This window comes from Bos javanicus, chromosome 20 (assembly GCF_032452875.1).
Source record: "Bos javanicus breed banteng chromosome 20, ARS-OSU_banteng_1.0, whole genome shotgun sequence".
NCBI classification, from domain to species: Eukaryota; Metazoa; Chordata; class Mammalia; order Artiodactyla; family Bovidae; genus Bos; species Bos javanicus.
The window spans coordinates 2043132-2063370 of record NC_083887.1 but is presented as its reverse complement, the minus strand read 5'-3'; the positions used below and the strand labels follow the sequence as shown (position 1 = coordinate 2063370).

The 20239-nt window shown below is 40.0% G+C and overlaps 2 protein-coding genes across 12 annotated transcripts in view; one reads left to right on the top strand and one right to left on the bottom strand.

Moving 5' to 3' along the window:
* The window catches only part of LCP2 (lymphocyte cytosolic protein 2), a 50486-nt gene extending 40466 nt beyond the window's left edge, over positions 1–10020 (top strand). For 7 of the 9 annotated variants that reach the window (XM_061393182.1, XM_061393181.1, XM_061393183.1 and 4 more), the window contains 4 exons: positions 937–1028; positions 1627–1704; positions 3909–4064; positions 6218–6968. In XM_061393182.1, coding sequence (XP_061249166.1) covers positions 937–1028; positions 1627–1704; positions 3909–4064; positions 6218–6340 — 449 coding nt within the window. In that variant the 3' untranslated portion in view covers positions 6341–6968. Of the gene's footprint in view, positions 1–936; positions 1029–1626; positions 1705–3908; positions 4065–6217; positions 6969–7577 lie in introns of those variants that run through there. The other 2 variants (XR_009731701.1, XM_061393180.1) reach the window with 2 other exon arrangements.
* On the bottom strand, positions 9153–18524 carry C20H5orf58 (chromosome 20 C5orf58 homolog). 3 transcript variants are annotated; one of them, XM_061393188.1, is made up of 4 exons: positions 18373–18513; positions 17289–17362; positions 15928–16021; positions 9153–9423 (listed from the first exon to the last, which is right to left on the bottom strand). In XM_061393188.1, exons 3-4 carry the CDS (start codon positions 16019–16021, stop codon positions 9278–9280), a joined length of 240 nt encoding a protein of 79 aa, XP_061249172.1. In that variant the 5' UTR covers positions 17289–17362; positions 18373–18513; the 3' UTR covers positions 9153–9277. The 3 variants fall into 3 exon arrangements, with proteins under 3 accessions (XP_061249172.1, XP_061249173.1, XP_061249174.1); XM_061393189.1 differs by having other exon boundaries at positions 18387–18513; XM_061393190.1 differs by lacking the exon at positions 17289–17362 and having other exon boundaries at positions 18373–18524.
* Between the last annotated feature and the right edge of the window lie 1715 nt (positions 18525–20239).

Genomic DNA, 20239 nt, shown 5'->3' with positions numbered 1-20239 from the left:
TTTACGCACAGTCATATTTGGGAATCACAAGTTCAAGTTCTGGCCCTGCCACTAAGACACATGATTTGTTCAGACTCTCTGAACCTTTGTTTCATGATATCCAAAAAGAAGACAATACCCACCTTGTGGGGTTGCTGTGAGGATGGAAGGTCATGTACACAGGTGCCTTACTCAGGGCCTGGCCAGAGCAGTGCTGAAAAAATATCTGTTGAATCAACAAACGAATGATGCATGAATTGTCAAGAGAACATTCAACTCACGGAATTTACCAGCCTGTAATAGCTGTTCTGGCATATAGAGACAGGCTTAGCAATTGCAAATCAACACAATCAAACCTTTCCTGAGATTAGGAAACACATTCTCTTGAAAAATTTCATGGAACTGTCAACAAGAAAAAAAAAGCATGAGAGAAGGGGAGGCACAAGTGCTGGGTAATTTACAGACTCCGACACAGGCTTCCTGATGGATCAGATACTGTCAGGGCCTCCTTCTGTGTGAATCTCACAGTTCTGCTTCTGTAAGAAATTTGGTCAAGAACAGCAGGTAGTAAGCGCTGGCTCTGAGAGCTAAGAATATTCTCAAGGTAATTTCACCTCATCTCGGGTAAGTCACATTTCTTTTTGTGAAAATGAGAACATAATTATCTTCACCTCCACACTGTTACCACTTGATGGTATATACGTAAGGTGCTCAGCTAAGCAACCAATCAAATGTGTGGTGTAGTGTCTCAGAATTTCACTGGCATGCTGCGGAACAGGGCCCGAGCAGGCCTTGTGGCTTTGAACAAGTGAAAGTTATTTTGGAAGCTGTGGTTTCTTGAAATGTTAATTGCTGGGAACAACTGCAAGGGCATTGTGGGGGGTGGGCAATGATGGGCTATGACTAGTGAAAAATTGCTTAAAGTAAATTAACGTTCAAAATGCTATACTTTCAAAGGCCCCGGCAACAGACCACTTCCCAGAATGGAAGGCAGGAACTTCTCGCCAGTTCCAAGCAAACCTAGATCACAATCCCCTGGGGAAGAAGAGGTAATAAGGCATATGTTCATATTTTATTTCTACACCAGCAAATGGATCATCAGAATCTTCCACTGAATACTCCCCTATACTTTTATTTTCTTTTAGTCTTAATTTTTTTGGTGAAAAATATTGAGAGGAGAATTCAGTTGAAAAATAGGTTCTTTTTCCTTGATGTTCCTCTTCCAATGGCAAATGTGTGTTTCACATTAAACAGAAAAATAATTCTATTTTTCATCTGTTTCTTAGTTTATGACATAGCATAAGTCATTTGACTGCTCATTAACCCAGTGTTTTTCATTAAATATATTATTATTCTAAACTGAAGAAATTATTACATCTGAATCTTTCCTGATTAGAGACTCGATTATCTATGAATGCTTATTCACCTCTACCTTGGGAATGAGCATATGATAAAAAGCAGTTCACATAAAATATCTTCTATTTAGCTTCACCTGAATGATTCTATATTCAAAGTAATAACACAAGTGTTTCAAATTTCATGGAACTGAGGTGGTGATTTATGGAAATGATTACTTGGAGGCTTTTTTTTTTCACTTACTTATGTAACTACAAAATTTATTCCATTTTAAAAAATTTGCATTTTCAGAATTCATTAAATGAAGACTGGTACGTTTCTTATGTTACCCGAACAGAGGCAGAAGCGGCTCTTAGAAAGATAAACCAGGTACTGTGCTACAGGTTTATTTTTTTAAGTATAAATAGGAGAAAAGAAATGGGACTGATTTTTCCTGAGTACCAGTGATGGGCTTTAGATACTGGCTTCAAGCTTGCTTTTCATAGCTGCTAACAATTAACAACAGATTTTTATTTTTACAACCTCTCTTCCTACAGTTTGGATAGATCATGCAATGAAACAAAACCCAGGGGATGCAGTGGTAAAGAATCTGCCTGCCAGTGCAGGAGGCACAAGAGGCTCGGGCTCTATCCCTGGTCAGAAAGGTCCCCTGGAGGAGGAAATGGCAACCCACTCCAGCATTCTTGCCTGGAAGCTCCCATAGACAGAAGGGCCTGGTGGGCTACAGGTCATGGGGTCTCAAAGAGTCAGACAGACTGAACATACATTGTGGGCTAGGAATTCTGCTGGGTGCTGTTCATGCTGTTATACCAAAGGGTACCAATTAGTGCCAGCTTCTCACCTACTAATGTCCATAGCAATGACTCCTAGGACCCTGGGAAAAATTTAAATTAAGGTAGTCATTTGATTGAAGGAATCTTAGGAGATTCTATTAATGAAAATGGTTCATCTTTTCACAGGAATCACACAGCATCAAAAGGAAACTCTTTCCCCCAAATTTCCAACATCTTACTAGTTGTATCTTCCTCTTGACACCCAGTTGCCATCCATAGCAACGTGGAAGAACCCATATTGAGACAGAGAACAGAAACTTGTTGTCCTTTTCCCTAGAAATTTCTAATTGTCATTTAATATTAAAGGTCTTAAACCTGATCTCCTGTCTTCCGGTATTGAACACTAATCTTAAACCTATATATCAAAGATCCTTCACCTTTCGCATTCTTCACATCTCGAGACTACAACAAAAGTCCTCGAGCCTCAAGCTTGGTTGCACTTTTATTTATTTTTTTTAATGATATGAAGTGATTAGTGTTCATCTCCCCATCTTTAAAAAAACATTATTTATTTTTGGCAGTGCTGGGGCTTTGTTGCTGCTCAGGCTTTCTCTAGTTGCGGTGAGTGGGGGCTTCTCTTCCTTGCGATGTGCAGGCTTCTCACTGCAGTGGCTTCTCTTGCCGCGGATCACAGGCTCCAGGCACAGAGGCTCCGCAGTTGTCGCTCCCCAGCTCTAGAGCACAGGCTCAATAATTGTGGCACATGGGCTTAGTTGCTCCAAGGCATGTGGGATCTTCCCGGACCAGGGATTGAACCCATGTGCCCTGCATTGGCAGGCAGATTCTTAACCACTGGACCACCAGGGGATTGCACATTTAAATCACTTGGGGAGCATTAAAAAAAAATTCTGATTTTACCCGGAGAGATTCTGATTTAATTAGTCAGATTAATTAATTAATTTAATTAGGGATACTATGTGGGCTCTGGAAATCTTCAAAACTTGAAATTCTGAAGTGAAGCCAGAGCTATGAATCCACAGGTATATTTGTCTAAGACGTTTTGACTAGAATTTACTCATTCAACCTAGAATGAAAAAAGAACAAAGGAAAGGCATTATTGCAAATTGATCATCCTGATTTCAATACACAGAAGAAGGAGTAATTTAAAGTTCTTCCTAATTCATTCTATTTTAATATTAGATCTTTATAGTATTATTATAATATTACGTAGCTAATTTATGAAATGAAATTTTAAAGTATAGGCCAGATCACCACATTATTTTGGTAAACATCAGGAAAAAAGGATGATCCACATTGGGTTTTTTTCAGGTGTTTGATGATGAAACGCAGTATCTGGGCACCATGAGGTTTTAAAATGGGTACATGTCTTATGTATTTGGGTGTATTCTGACTTTGACCGTGGAAAGAAAGTGCATAGAATTAACTCTCAGGAGCAGGAAGAGATATCTTTAGTTAACCACTAAAGTCCTTATTTTGCTGGCCCTGTATCCACTCAACCATCTATTATTTGTTTTATTATTGTAAAAGAGATTCCTTTTTCATTGAGAGACTTCAAAGAGATCTCTTTGAAATTTGGGAATTTCTCTAATCTCTGCTGCCTGCTTCTTGACAACCAAGAAATCCATGGCACACGGGACTACTGCTGTTTGGGGAGCTAACTGTTCACTAAATTGTCAACTGGTAGGTTTCAAGATCTCTAGAGGATTGTCTGCTGCTCTTAGAGGCAACAGAAGTATTGACTTTTGCTACTTCCATAATAACAAGAATTTATCCTTTTAGGACGGCACTTTCCTGGTTAGAGACAGCTCTAAAAAAACAATATCCAATCCATACGTTCTCATGGTGTTGTACAAAGATAAAGTTTACAACATCCAAATCCGTTATCAGGAAGAAAGCCAAGTTTACTTGTTGGGAACTGGACTCCGAGGGAAAGAGGTAAGGGTTTCAAGTTGTCAAACTTCCCCCAGTTTTCTGCGTGTGCCTCTCTGCACACTTACCTGCACGGAAGCTGGCTGTGGCCTTCTTTGGGGGTCCACACTGCCTGGCAACTTTAGGGTTAAGTTGCATTAGTGAAACCCTGCATTTGCTGGAAGGAGATAAAATGTTAGCAGTATCTACCTCTGCCACAGTGTCTTTTTTACATCTTTTATTCCAACTAGTCTAAAATCACATGTGTAACTTAAAAAAAAATGTTTAAATTAAAAATATCATTAGATGGTGCCAAAGGCAAGTCCTTTCTATGACACAGAAGTGAGTTAAAGTCACCTCTGTGACATGATTTTGATGTAAGGATACAGTGTATTTATAAGGCCGTGTCTTAAATGAACATCTGGAAAAATGACTTGGGTCATTTCTCCCTAAAAATGGAGGTTAGGCCAGTGAAGCTGTGCAAATTGCCAAAAACATTTCCCTCTGTTTCCCCAAGGTGTATATTAGTCCCTTTTGGGGTAGTAATGAGAACCGTGTAAAGAAAACCTTTCAGGTCTGCTTTTTGCAAAGGAAACTATGGCTACACCTAATGCTTTTTTAAGTTCAAAGTTCCAGGAGGAGGATCAGCTGTATCAAACATTTCCAGAAGGAAACACAACTTACCCATAACTTCTACTTCACTCCAAATATTTTTAAGTTATGATTATGTAAACCAGTAGAAAAAACACATGATTTTGGTCATATGTTTGAATCACTGGTTCGGGGTGGGTAGAGCTGCATCGGAGAAGGCAATGGCACCCCACTCCAGTACTCTTGCCTGGAGAATCCCAGGGACAGGGGAGCCTGGTGCACTGCAGTCCATGGGGTCGCTAAGAGTCGGACATGATTGAGTGACTTCACTTTCACTTTTCACTTTCATGCATTGGAGAAGGAAATGGCAACCCACTCCAGTACTCTTGCCTGGAAAATCCCATGGACAGAGGAGCCTGGTAGGCTGCAGTCCATGGGGTCGCTAAGAGTTGGACACGACTGAGCAACTTCACTTTCACTTTCCACTTTCATGCATTGGAGAAGGAAATGGCAACCCACTCCAGTGTTCTTGCCTGGAGAATCCCAGGGACGGGGGAGCCTGATGGGCTGCCGTCTATGGGGTCGCACAGAGTCGGACACGACTGAAGCGACTTAGCAGCAGCAGCAGAGCTGCATCGGTCCCGTAGAAGCAGAGATGTCTGCCCTCCAGGATCTCTACTGGGCTTGTGTGGAAGCACACAAATACAAACCTCTCATTGCCGTTGCCCTGGAGGGAGGCACCTAGAAGAGTAGTCTTGGAGGAAGTGCACAACTCTGTCTGGGGTACCTAGGTAAAGTCTGACTCATTTCTAAATGGACGGATGGGGGTTTCTCAGTTTGGCCCTCAGGGAAAGGGTGATACAGGTAATGCACAGAGGGACTCGCTACAGCGCTCTTGTGCGTGTGGAGGTAGCAGTGGGAACACAGCAGATATCAGAAGGGAACTGTTATGCCATACTGCAGATACCATCTTCAGACAGCAAAGATGCCGTCTGACCTCCTGATCCCTTGTATCTCCTAACATTATTAGCGATTTAAAGGAGGGACACAAAAACCAAAACCAAGTCACAAATAGAACAGTCTTCCTGAAGTCCAATGATTGGTGTCCTTATAAAAAGAGGGAGATAAACGATGAGGCCCCATATTCAATAGCCTATGATAAACCATAATGGAAAACAATCTGAAAAAGGTATACATGTATCCTAATCACTTTGTTATACATCAGAAACTAACACAACATTATAACTCAACTATACTTGAATAAAAAATAAAAAACAACAATCCTAAGGTAAAGCTATCATAATTAGACTCTCCCTCTATCTCTCTCTGTATATAATATATAACCCCCTACGTGAAGTTAAATAACATATACATAAATACATACTTGTCTTTTATCCATAGTATGTTGAATGTTGAAGAATTTTTTTCAAATTTCCACAGCAGAAATCATTAAAATCTTTGCCAAATTTTATATAGACTGATAATCCTTACAGTACAAGAGGTAGGATATTATGCAGATTAAAAAAAAAACTGCGAAATTCATGCTGCACATTCCAATGCTGATTTCCTTCCTATTTTGAATCTTTCAGGACTTTCTGTCTGTGTCAGATATTATCGACTACTTCAGAAAGATGCCGCTTCTGCTTATTGATGGGAAAAACCGAGGTTCCAGATACCAGTGCACGTTGACGTACTCTGCAGGTTATCCCTAGCAGGTTAGCCAAGCAAACGAACCTTCCTCCTGCCTCTGTCCCAGCGTGGGAAGATCAGTCAACCTCGGTGAACGGTCAAACCCTTAGGGCTGAATTGAACGCCTCCAACACGAACATAAGGGTTGTGTCCTTTCACTTATGAAAGTGTTTGGAATGAAGACTGTCAAATATCCCATAATTTATTTATTTTTCTTCAATGTTTGTAAAGCACATAAGTAATAATGTTCACACTTGAAGTCTAACAGTGCACTGTATGATTCATTTTAAAAACATGTGTATTTTTGAATACCCATGTCCAAGTGCATTAGTTGGCACACCTATAGGAACAATTTGGGGCAAGTTTAGAAACACTGAAATGGTAACAGATTTTGGTAACACATGAAACTGATTTTTTAACTAGCCAATCCTTTGTCAGTCAAAGGCAATCATCAATTTTATATGTATAATTTGAAATTACTAAAACTCAGTTTCTTGGCAGCAATAATTTAAGAAGCTTCAAAAGATATCATCCTTTCTTATTTCATGTTTTTGCTGGAGGGTGGGGATTTTTGTATACTTTTTTTATGAAAAAGATAAATGCATGTTGGAATAACTTCGTGGAATTAAAATTAATTTGCCTTCTGCTTCATTTTTTGGTTCCTAAAACAACTTATTGACTTTTTAAAATTATTTAACTATTATTTTCCTGTTTTAAAGCAAATTTAAGCTACAAATACCAAAAGAAAACATTTTAAATTTAGAATGAGGCTTTGGCATCAAATACACCAGATTTAATTTCATCACATCTGACATCCTCATCCTATCTCTTCCACCTCCACCCAACTCCAAAAGTATCAAGTGATGTGATTTTTACCAACATCTTCCTGGGAAGATGAAAGAGCAATTTATGTGTACATGGAAAAGTTTAATCAGACTTTCCAATTAGATACCTTTATTCTATTTTTATCCCCCCTGCCATCTGTCATAAAGCCATTATCTTCACCCTTCCCCAAAAGCCTTTATAAATTCTTCAAAGCAATTCAATTCTTTCCTTCAACTTACATATCTCATTTAATAAAAAATAGTAAGCAATTTCGCAAAACGAAAACTTCACATTCACTTAAATTTCCCCTTTTGAGGCCTTGGTTATTATTTCACAACTTGTATTAATAATAAAATTTTTTGTCTTCTTGGTTTTATCCATGAGTTTTATAAGCCACAAATAATATCTTGTACTTTCATTTTCATGAACTTTTAGAAAGACCACTGGAAGAGATACTGGAAGTCATCTAGTTAAAAGTAATGATTTGCCAAGATAACGAATCTGTGGAGACTTTTAATCAATGATGATAGACAAGATGCTTCACAAAACTTCATCCTTACAAACTAGAAGTTCTCAAATCAGGACCCAGAACTCAGGAATTCTAAAACTGAAAAACCTGCATCATTTACAACATGTTTATTCAATAGGATATTCAGTGAGCATTTATTTCATGTTTATTCTGTGCACTGAGCTGGGTGCTGGGCATTGAGCATAGAAAACTCTACAGGTTCTGATACGGAGTGAGCTGACCTTGCACCTTGCTTCACAGTATTCTATACTTAATGTTCAAAAGTTTCTAAAATCAACAACACAGTAGATTTCAAAGCAACTATCTTGTAGTGAATAATGTTTACAAGGTAAAGTGAAAGTGAAGTCGCTCAGTTGTGTCCGACTCTTTGTGACCCCATGGACTGTAGCCCACCAGGCTCCTCCATCCATGGGATTTTCTAGGCAAGAATATTGGAGTGGGTTGCCATTTCCTTCTCAAGGGGATCTTTCCTACCCAGGGATCGAACCCGGGTCTCCCGCATTGTGGGCAGATGCTGTATTGTCTGAGCCACTAGGGTAAACAAATGCTTATTATTTTAAGTTGCTGTTGGTGGAAAGGGGTAGAAAACCTATTCCACTGCAATAACTGAAATGAGTTGTGAGTATCTGACGTTTTTATGACAAGTATTCTTCCTCCCCTGCTTCAGGCCATGGCAACTCTATTCTTTTGGTGGGGCCTTTCTTTCTCTAGAGGGTTTCCCAGGTGGCTCAGTGGTTAAGAATCTACCAATGCAGGAGATGCAGGTCCCATCCCTGGGTTGGTAAGATACCCTGGAGGAGGGAATGACAACTCACTTCAGTATTCTTGCCTGGGAAATCCCATGGACAGAGAAGCCTGGTGAGCTACAATCCATGGAGGTCGAAAAGAGTCGGACACAACTGAGTGACTGAGCAGGCACGCATTGCTCCTTTTCCACTGACCTGGCCTATATCCCAGCCTCACCAAACACAGCTGTTCAGAACCCATCTTAATTGAAGCTGGCCCAGTCAAGATCCTTCTCTGGATTGTTAAACACAGAGGCTAAGACAAAGGATCCCTCTTTTCTCTGGGGTCTCCAAAAGATAATGCTGTACACCCACCTCTATTCTCTTCTACCTGTTACATGAAGTGATGAGTTTTTAACAGGAAAGGATATAGACCAGTGCACAGAAACAGAACCAGGGCAGAGAGATCTGATGAATTAGTGAAGGCCCTGAAATCTATCCCAGCCATGGACTTTCAAGTCACATGACCTAATAAATGATTTGTTTGAGTTGTTTTTGACACTTGCTACCAGGAGACACCTGATTAATATAAACCCATACATTTATAATTTAGTAACTCTCTTTCAATCTAAGCCAAATTCAAGCATAGAGGATAGGATGAGCAGTGCTCCATGGCCAACTTCCTATGTAATACTCTTGCCACTGGTGAAATAAATTAGCCATTTCTTGGAACATTAAAACAAGAGCATGAAATGATTATTTACAATTCAACACATTTTAATTTTTTTAATTGAATATATTAGTAAACTCAATTCTCCTAGAAATGAGTTAATTCAACAATAAAAAGTCACAAATTTACAACATATAAATAAAAAATCAGATTAAAAACTATCAGAAGCAAGGGATAAATCTGGCATTTTAGACTCTTCAAAGTGGGGACTGTTTCTTTCTGTTTCCTTTAAGTCGTCTGTCTTCACAGGATGACTAAAATGTAGGGTCAGGTCACAAAGCAGTAACTGGGAGAGTTCTGTGTAAAAGAAAAAATAATTAATAATATGAGACACTATATTGTAGCACATATGTCACAGGCAACTATTATTACTTTAAGTTGCTATTTCCTAATTATTAATTTTTAAGTGATTATTGCTTAAACCACAATTTAGATGTGCCAAATTCTGATTTAGAGTCAAATTTATACACTGCAAAATAAACATGATATAGAAGCTTACTAGAAGGGTTCTTTAGCTAAAATTGTCAGCTGTTTTACTACATTGCAATTTGATTTATGCAAATTTATGTATTTTTAAAAATTACTAGTTTTATCTGCTACACATGCATACAGTATAAAGAATCAAATAAAGCATGTGACAAAAAAGAGCAGTTCCTATCTCCCAGAGGCAACCACTTTTGATGTTTTTGGAGCTCATTTTGTTTTTGTGGGTTGTGTGTGTGTGTGTTGCATTTTTGTTTATTTTGGAAGGGGTGGTATTTAACCTCCATATCTCTAAATGATATTTATATTTTTTCTCAATTTTAGGTATTTGCTTCTGACCACAGAAGATTAAAATATAGCTCTTTCCATTTATCCCTATTCCCCCAATATATTTGAGTATAAATTTTCTTAGCTCAGTATTTAATGTTTAACTTTTTTGATTATATATTCTTTACAGTTGAGTCTTGTAGGACATTTCCCTTCCTGCAAGCTTCCACCCAACCACAGTTAATAATTGTTTCCTTTTTTCATTGCTTAATTACCATGGATGTATTCCAAATTTCCGCAGTTGGGTAAACCTCCTCCCTGTATAGTCGAGAGCTTTTACTGCTCTACTGTTGAGAGTCTCTCCTCACCTAGAGCCTTCTCATCAGCTCTAGTTTGGACTGACAGCTCTCTAGAAAGCTGTACAGTTCTCACCTTGGGAATTCCCTTCACCACTATCCAGTGGACTCCCTTCACCCCTCCCTCGTGTGGAGTATCTTTCTTCCAGAAGCTCATGTCTCTCTCTCTCTGTTTTATTTTTTTTGGTCTATTCCTTTGGTGGAATACAATCAAGGTAACTTTCTAAGGTAGGGAACTGTACAAGTCTGAAAGTTTCTGTCTCTACACCAATGCTTAATAGATTGACCGGCTATAGCAATCTAAGCCGGACATCACTTTTCTTCAGATTTCCAAAGGCAGTGCTGCGCTTTCTCTTAGCTTCCAGCCTTTCTATGGGCAAATTTCATACAAGTCTAATTCTTAGTCATTGTTTCTCTTTAAAAGATTTAAGAATCATTTTGTTCTTCCAGTGTTCTGAAATTCTGTAGTATTGCATTTTAGTATAAGACTATTTTTATCTACTGTGCTGGGCTCTTTCATTGTAAAAAAATATCCTTCAGCTCTGGAAAATTTTCTCAGATTATTTCTTTAATGACTTCCTCCTCATTCATTGTCTGTGTTCTTTCTTTCCAACACTCTACTTATAGAATGTTAGACTTCCTTGTCCATCTGTTTTTTTGCTCTACACTCAAGGGAATTTTCTTCACTTAATCTTTCAACCCTTCTCTAGAGTTTATTTCTATTGTCACACTTTTAATTTTGTTCTCCAAATATTTTTATAGTATCCTATTCCTTTTTCATAAATGTAGCATTTTCTTTTACTTCTCTGTAGATATTAATGATAGTTTCTTAGAGTTTTTAATTTTCATTTGTAATCTTTTTCTCCTCACTGATTGAATCTACTTATTGGTTCCGTCTCTGCTTTTCATATTAGATGTTTTCCTCAAACATCTTTTTTTCCATAGTTGTCTGCTTATATTTAAGACTATTGTACCAAAAAGACAATTAGAATTTCTTTCCCATGGCAATTATTGTGTGCTGATCTGGCTGGGTGTTTTGTTGAGGAAACTCAGTTCTGAGTATCTTTAGGTCTTTTCTCTTAGGCTTATCAGATTCCTGAAAGGAAAATCTGCCGGAGTGTATAAATCTGGCCGCCAATGTTTTGTAGCCAAGTGGGGAAAGAAAGCTATGGATTTTGTAAGTCAATATTAAACACTGTCTTAAGACCCTTGTTTTTAGTACTACTATTTCCTTCAACTTGTGAGACTGTTGTGTAACTCTGGGAAAGTTAGTTAATCCCTTTATATCTATTTCTATATCTGTAAATGTCAATGGTAATATTTCCAACCTCATAAGGTTGTTATAGCAATTCAGTCCATTTACGTAGAGCTCTTGGAAGAGTATCTGAATTATGGTAAATGCTATAAGTGTTGGCTATTGACATTAATACTTCTGGGAGAAAGTGAGGGTAACAGAGTGTTTGTTTAATCTTCCATATTTACCAGAAGTCTACCTTCCTAGTCCGGCTCTATTAGGCCTTTGTATCTTCACTGCCTCCCTATCCCACAACTTTTCAGGAAAACATTGATCATATTTATTCTATTTTACTTCATGAAAGAATAATTGCCAAACTAGAACAGTCAATCTAGTTTGAGAAGAATCTGAAGCTTCTCTAATTGTTTTAAATGAGTGCAAGCATCCAGAATCAATTATTCATTTAATAAATGTTGGCCAAAAGCCTATTATATAAAGGCACTGGGTTAAGTGCTAGGAATAACCTTAAGAGATAGGGTAAGTGAGCAAACATACAATAACAATATAGTATGATAGGTGATATGAAAAAGTATAAGAAATGACATACTGGCTTAAAAAAGTTTTCCAATGTAAGTAACTGTGACTAATAAGTAGCAGTTAACCTGGTTGACTATGCCAAAGCTTTTGACTGTGTGGATCACAATAAACTGTGGGAAATTCTGAAAGAGATGGGAATACCAGACCACCTGACCTGCCTCTTGAGAAACCTATATGCAGGTCAGGAAGCAACAGTTAGAACTGGACATGGAACAACAGACTGGTTCCAAATAGGAAAAGGAGTACGTCAAGGCTGTGTATTGTCACCCTGCTTATTTAACTTATATGCAGAGTACATCATGAGAAACGCTGGGCTGGAAGAAGCACAAGCTGGAATCAAGACTGCCGGGAGAAATATCAATAACCTCAGATATGCAGATGACACCACCCTTATGGCAGAAAGTGAAGAGGAACTAAAAAGCCTCTTGATGAAAGAGGAGAGTGAAAAAGTTGGCTTAAAGCTCAACATTCAGAAAACGAAGATCATGGCATCTGGCCCCATCACTTCATGGGAAATAGATGGGGAAACAGTGGAAAGAGTATCAGACTTTATTTTTTGGGGCTCCAAAATCATTGCAGATGGTGACTGCAGCCATGAAATTAAAAGACGCTTACTCCTTGGAAGGGAAGTTATGACCAACCTAGACAGCATATTCAAAAGCAGAGACATTACTTTGCCAACAAAGGTCCGTCTAGTCAAGGCTATGGTTTTTCCAGTGGTCATGTATGGATGTGAGAGTTGGACTGTGAAGAAAGCTGAGTGCCGAAGAATTGATCCTTTAACTGTGGTGTTGGAGAAGACTCTTGAGAGTCCCTTGGACTGCAAGGAGATCCAACCAGTCCATTCTAAAGGAGATCAGTCTTGGGTGTTCTTTGGAAGGACTGATGCTGAAGCTGAAACTCTAATACTCTGGCCACCTCATGTGAAGAGTTGACTCATTGGAAAAGACTCTGATGCTGGGAGGGATTGGGGGCAGGAGGAGAAGGGGATGACAGAGGATGAGATGGCTGGATGGCATCACCGACTCGATGGACGTGCGTTTGAGTGAACTCTGGGAGTTGGTGATGGACAGGCCTCCCTGTCCAGGCAATTCATGGGGTCGCAAAGAGTCAGACATGACTGAGCAACTGAACTGAACCAAACCTGGTGAGGTGGAGGTAGGGAGGCAGCCTGTGGAGGTGGAGTGGGCACTTCAGGAGAAGATGCATGTAATAATTAAGGCACAGCCACAAAAAAAGAGCAAACGTGTAGATATGCAGATAGTTCAATGTGGCTGGAATCTGGAATGTGTAGGGAATGAAGAATGAGGTAGCAGAAAGGAGAGGTAGGCAGGGTCTGATCTCAAGGTCTTATAGTCCATTCTAGGAGGTCTGGACTTAGTCCTGAAGACAATGATGAGCCAATGAGCATTTTCAGCAGATTTATATTTCAGAAAGGTAATCCTTGCTGTTGAGATTGCTTTTGAGAGATGATGAATTAAGCAAAGGTAACCCTATTCCTTTACATCAGACTCCTCACAGCCTCTGTTAATATGTACTGTGAAGTTGTGACAGAATTATCTAGCATAAAGCCCTTCCCAAAATTATTTGATCATCAGTTCACTGATTCCATTTATAATATCTATTAACATCACCTGAGACAGCGGTGTTCCCGGATCAGTCCATGAAGCGCTTGGGAAATGCTTCAGTCAGTTCAGTCGCTCAGTAGTGTCTGACTCTTTGCGGCCCCATGGACCGCAGCATGCCAGGCTTCCCTGTCCATCACCAATTCCTGGAGTCTACTCAAACACATGTCCATTGAGTCGGTGATGCCATCTAACCATCTCATCCTCTGTCATTTCCTTCTCCTTCCGCCTTCAATCTTTTCCAGCATCAAGATCTTTTCAAATGAGTCAGTTCTTTGCATCAGGTGGCCAAAGTATTGGAGTTTGAGCTTCAGCATCAGTTCTTCCAATGAATATTCAGGACTGACTTCCTTTAGGATGGACTAGTTGGATCTCCTTGTTGTCCAAGGAACTCTCAAGAGTCTTCTCCAACACCACAGTTCAAAAGTGTCAATTCTTCAGCGCTCAGCTTTCTTTACAGTCTAACTCTCACATCCATACATGACTACCAGAAAAATCATAGCTTTGACTAGATGGACTTTTGTTGGCAAACTAATGTCTCTGCTTTTTAATATGCTGTCTAGGTTGGTAATAACTTTTCTTCCAAAGAGCAAGCATCTTTTAATTTCATGGCTGTAGTCACCATCTGCAGTGGTTTTGGAGCCCCCCAAAATAAAATCTCTCACTGTTTCCACTGTTTCCCCATCTATTTGCCATGAAGTGATGGAACCAGATGCCATGATCTTAGTTTTCTGAATGTTGAGTTTTAAGCCAACTTTTTCACTCTCCTCTTTCACTTTCATCAAGAGCGTCTTTAGTTTTCTTTGCTTTCTGCCATAAATGTGGGAAATGCTTAGGAGAATACATGGAAAAACATAGCAGGCACTCCCGACTTGGTGCCTAACTAACAGCCACTTCCCTCTTCTTCCTGGGGCACAACTTGATTGCACTTGAGGTGATCCTCTCCCCAGTTTCAGCAGTACGTCCTGACTGGTCTAAACTGGTTGTGGCAGTCCTAGTCTCCTTGTAGTAACTGCTGTAGGATATACATGTGGTGCAAATCTGGCCAATGAAAGGAAAGGGAAAATGTGCTGGAGGGATCTGGAGAAAGGGTTATTTAAGAGACACAGGCAGAGAGAGCATCTGTATATGATCATGTCTGCAGGTAATGACCACGAGAAGTGATAAACAGAGTGAACATAACAGAGCAGAAAATATGAAAACCTAATACCTGATGAAACCTTTAAAACCCTGAATTAACTTTAGGGTTGCCCAACCTTGAATCTTATTATTATTTCTTTATTGCATAATAAATGTTAAATTGGTATTTTGTTACTTGTAGAATGGTCTCTTAACTGACACAGAGGCTGTCTTCATATATCAAGAGTTGTCACAAGAACAATAACTACATATTCAGTGATTTTCATGGTTAGAAAAATGACCAATGGGTGAAAGGAATAGGGAAAAGATTTCAGCTAATCCATGATGAAAAACTGTCTAATATAGAATAGACTGGTAACAGAGTTTTCCAACACAGAGAGAGTTTTTCCCAACACAGGAAATGTTTGGTCAAGAATAGATGAAATATTCAATCACAGAAATTCTACATACCTGGAATAAAATTACAGACTATTTCTGTAAGGTGAGTGATTAAATATCATGATCTATAAGGTCTAATCCTACTAGAATCATCAATTCACACAATCAAGCAAACTTACAAGTTTTGACTTAGAAGGAACTTTAGAGACTATAATGATTAATGGATAAAGATACTGAATTTTGCAGACTGTGACATCACTGTGTAATAGTTTGTTGAAGGAAAGGATGGGGAGTAAATTTAGAGGGGTTAGTTAGACATCATAAGGTTTCTATAAGGAGGAGAATGGGACCACTGAGGATGAAATGGTTGGATGGCAGCACCAACTCCATGGACATGAGTTTGAGCAAGCCCCAGGAGTTGGTGATGGACAGGGAAGCCTGGCATGCTGCAGTCCATGGAGTCGCAAAGAGTTGGACATGACTGAGTGACTGAACTGAAGCTTTTTATAAAATGTCAGGGATGAGAATTCAAGTCTGCTATCTTTCAGGTCAATGCTCAAACATAATGCATCTTCAGAGTTCATACTACATTGTAAACATTGCTTAAGAAATAGAGAAATCATAATGAATAGGCAAAATTCAGTTACACCCAGCAGAAGCACAAATTGACTACTCTATAACAATGACTTGCAAACATTTTAATTCAGTGATTCCTACTTACCATTCATTTTCTTTAGCTCCAAAGAAATTGTGTTAATGTTTTTAATTATGGCTTCCACATTTAGTTTATGGTCAGTAACATTATTCTTAATCATCTGGTTCAAAAAGAGAAACAATGTACAAATCAGAAGTATGTATGTATACTTGAAAAACACTCAAATTTTCAGCACTTCTGGAAGAAGAAAATCTGTTATTACTAAAATTTTAGTGAAATTATAGTTTCTTTAAATGGTTAGAATTCTTACACAGGAAGTCATCAACTTGTTACTATTTTTCCAACTGAAAACACCTCTAACCAGAATTCTTAGGATGAGGCTGCTTCTTTAATCAAACCATATCCATACAATGGAGCCCTTACAATGGAAATGCAGATGTCCCCATTCCAGAAATCCTCAGCACTTGTAAAACTACCTTGTGCCTGGGTGCTCAGTTGCTTCAGTCCTTTCCGATCTTTGCCCTTCTGTGTACTGTATCCTCGGAGAAGGCGATGGCACCCCACTCCAGTACTCTTGCCTGGAAAATCCCATGGACAGAGGAGCCTGGTAGGCTGTAGTCCATGGGGTCGCGAAGAGTCTGACACAACTGAGCGACTTCACTTTCACTTTTCACTTTCATGCATTGGAGAAGGAATGGCAACCCACTCCAGTGTTCTTGCCTGGAGAATCCCAGGGATGGGGGAGCCTGGTGGGCAGCTGTCTATGGGGTCGCACAGCGTTGGACACGACTGAAACAACTTAGCAGCAGCAGCAGTACTGTATCCTACCAGGCTCCTCTGTCCATCAGATTCTCCAGGTAAGGATACTGGAGTGGGTTGCCATGCCCTCCAGAGATCCAACCTGGGTCTCCTGCGTTGCAGGAGGATTCTTTACTGCTGAAACACTGGGGAAGCCCATAAACTTCCTTACAATTTAGCAATCTCATAATATCTTCTCTAATTTTATTTATGTAAGCATCATTTTCTAACTTATGTTTGAATGACAGGGTCCATATATGATTTATTTAAGTACATATTAAAGCATAAAATAAGACACAATTATAATTCCTTGACTAAGAAGATGGCAACATGGACACTTCTACTTTAGCTTAGGGAGTTAGGGCAATGAACATTTTAATTCAGCTAAGATACATTAATCAACAGATTACTCCTTTATAGTACAAAACATATGTTTAGTCAGTTGTATCAGATATAAACATATGGAGATATTTCTAGGTCATTCACTAGAAACTAACCTTAGTCATTCAAATATCTCAAAATAGCTTGAATAAACCACAATTAGTGCACACAACTTCAGAAATAAAGAGTATGGGAAGTTATGCCTTATGTTGGTTGTCAAAAAAAAAAAAAAATGAGAACAAACTAACCTTGGAATCAATTCTTTGACCCTGCCTTTTCCTGAGTCAAGGAAATTTATCCTATTTCACTCACTTCAGAGCCACTGTAAAAGAAATAAATTGTTTGCTCTCCAGACAATAAATAAAATACACTTTGCATCCACCTACAAGCCCCTAGGTGCTCAAAATCAAATGGCAGCTATCTTACTTGCGTATAGCAAAGCCAGATACACAGGTCTGAGGAGAAAGTAAAGATGATAAAAAGCAAAGGAGGTGGGGTGGGGATGGTGCAGTTCAAGAACCTTGAAGAAATGAACGCAAAAATAGAAGTAAAAGCCCTGAGGTAAGTAGAAACTACCAAGAAAGTTGACCCTCCCCACTCTGGGTTTCAGTTATCCAGGACCCTCAGGTGTCCATAGGTAGGTGGGGTCAAAGGGCAGCGTGGCAAGGGGACCCCTTTGGACTAGATCGAGGCCAGAGCTGGTCACCCCTTCCCCAGGAAGCTCCGTCAGGCCATCACTCTGAGACTGGAGAGGCCGGCAGGCGGCGCTTCTCCAGGAGGTGGGACGTGGAGACCAGGATCGGGGCCCAGTAGCCCTGGAGCCCTCCATACATACGCTGAAGGCATGAATGCAAGTCAGGCACTATCCCGGGACCAAAGGCAGGAGGCCAGGCCGTCCCCGAAAAGGGGGATCATTATCCTCTTCCCGTTCTAAAAGCCACGCCCTCCTTCTAGTCTGACGCCCCGTTGGAGCCTCAGGTCTGGGGCCACAGTCTAGGATCTGAAGATGGCGCCAGTGGCAGCCTCGAAGATTCCACAGCCCTCAGGCTCCCAAACCAGATCGGAACAAAGCGAAACAGACTCAACGTGACCACCGGACGCGCCCGGACCCTCCCAGCCAACCACCCCTTCTTGACTCAACACACGACTGTGCCTGTGAGGAAAGCGGGCTCTTGGGAGCCACAGGCTGAGTGCGAACTGCACTGGGTCCAGGCTGAAGATGCAACTTGAGGCAGCCTGGACAGGTCAACAGTCTTCACCTACACCACACAGACCAAAGGTGGATTAAGATTATTTAAAACCCAGTAACCCAGGCCAGCCCACAACCCCTACCTGTGGGGACGCACCAATTTCTCCCTGTTAAGTGGGGAGAGCGAGAGTTGGGCAGAGGAAGTGAGATTGGGCTTCATGATTGGTCAGTGTCCTTTTCCTGGTGCATCCTGGGAGTTGTAGTCCCACGCTAGGCCCCTGCAGAGAAAGTTCTGACTGCGTGGCAGGAAGTGACTAGCACTACTGCGTGGGCAGAGGAGGACAGTGAGAAGGCGTTTTGCCGACTGTGTGCCAGGCGCTGGGCTAGGTGCTTTACAGCTCTTGTTTGCCTTTAATTTTCACAGAATAGGAGTGTGGTTAAGGTCAGACTCTGGACTGAAACTTCTTGGGTTTAAATTCTACTCCAGCGCTGGTATAGCTATAGATGTCCTCAGCTATCATATGAAGATAATAATAACTACTGTCTGTCTTCTTTTGAGAGTTAAGTGAGATAATGCATTACATTGGGCTTGGCAGATGATGTGCTCAATAAATGTTAGCTATTATCACTCTTATAAATCTGTACAGATGAGCTGAGAGGTATACACTGGTCTCTTGCCAAGTAGAGAAGTTGAGATTCAAGCCATCTCTGCTGGGTTCCAAGAGGAATTTCAGTCATCACTGCCTTTGAGTTGACTCGAAGATTTTTCTTGGTGCCCTCAGGAATTGCCTTAGACTTGATGAACTTCAAATTCAGATTCTACACAAGTCCACCTTCTCTAAAGCTTCCTTATTTGCACTTAGCAGCCTCTTGAACTATTGCGTTCCCAAAAACTTGCAACACATAGTCTGTTTTTATTTTATATCTGACCTGGTGGCTCAGATGGTAAACCATCTGCCTGCAATGCAGGAGACCTGGATTTGATTCCTGGGTCAGGCAGATCCCCTGCAGAAGACAATGGCTACCTATTCCAGTATTCTTGCCTGGAGAATTCCATAGACAGAGGAAAGTGGTGGGCTACAGTCCTTGGGGGTCACAAATAATAGGACGGGACTGTGCAATGAACACTTTAGTTTTTCACCACCTTCATTTTAACACTAGAATTTGTTCTCTGGTGCAGAGTTAGATGAGGAAGGGCGTAGAAGGGCTGAGCTTCTGAGCTTCAGTCCTAAGGACAGGTAGCTATGCGAACTTGGAAAAGAGTAACTTCTTTTCTCTGAATCTCAGTTTCCTCATCTGTTTCCTTGTGAGAGAGATGATCCCAATCAGTGTTTTCTAAATATCACTCCTTACTGGGGGACTGTTACCATTGCTTGCCCTAGCTATGTAACACCTGTTTTATTACTTTAATATTTTAAATTTACTTTCATTGACATTTAAATTACTTAATTGTTTTAATTCCATGGAGTTCAGTATGATAATTTAGTATGGAGTAAAAGTTGAGCAGAGGAAATAGGAAAAATGAAGACCATGTAAATAAAATAATCATTTAGATGTTTTACTTCTTGATGACCCTAATTCTGAAGCCTGATCTCTTTGTTAAAATGTGTTAATGTTAGAGAAATATTAAAGTTAGTCTAGTACAGACTGAGACTTTCTTCTTGATGTAGTCAGAAGAACTGAAAGAGTTGGATGGGGAATAACTCTTAACAGTGTGATTACACATTGTTTAATGCCTCTGTACCATATAAAACAGCTCTCAGATCCTTGGTAGTATATGTCCCACACATTGCTGAACATAATATTAGCTGCTGTCCAACATACCATCCATCCCTGAAGACTTCTCCATTCTGTGGAATCTAAAAAAGAAAGCAAACAAATGTATGTAACAGGACAGCATCAGACGCACAGATACGGAGAACAAATGAGTGGTTACTAGTGGGAAAAGGGGAGAGGGGTGGGGAAGATAGGGGGATGGGACTAAGAGATACAGACTACTATTCATAAAAT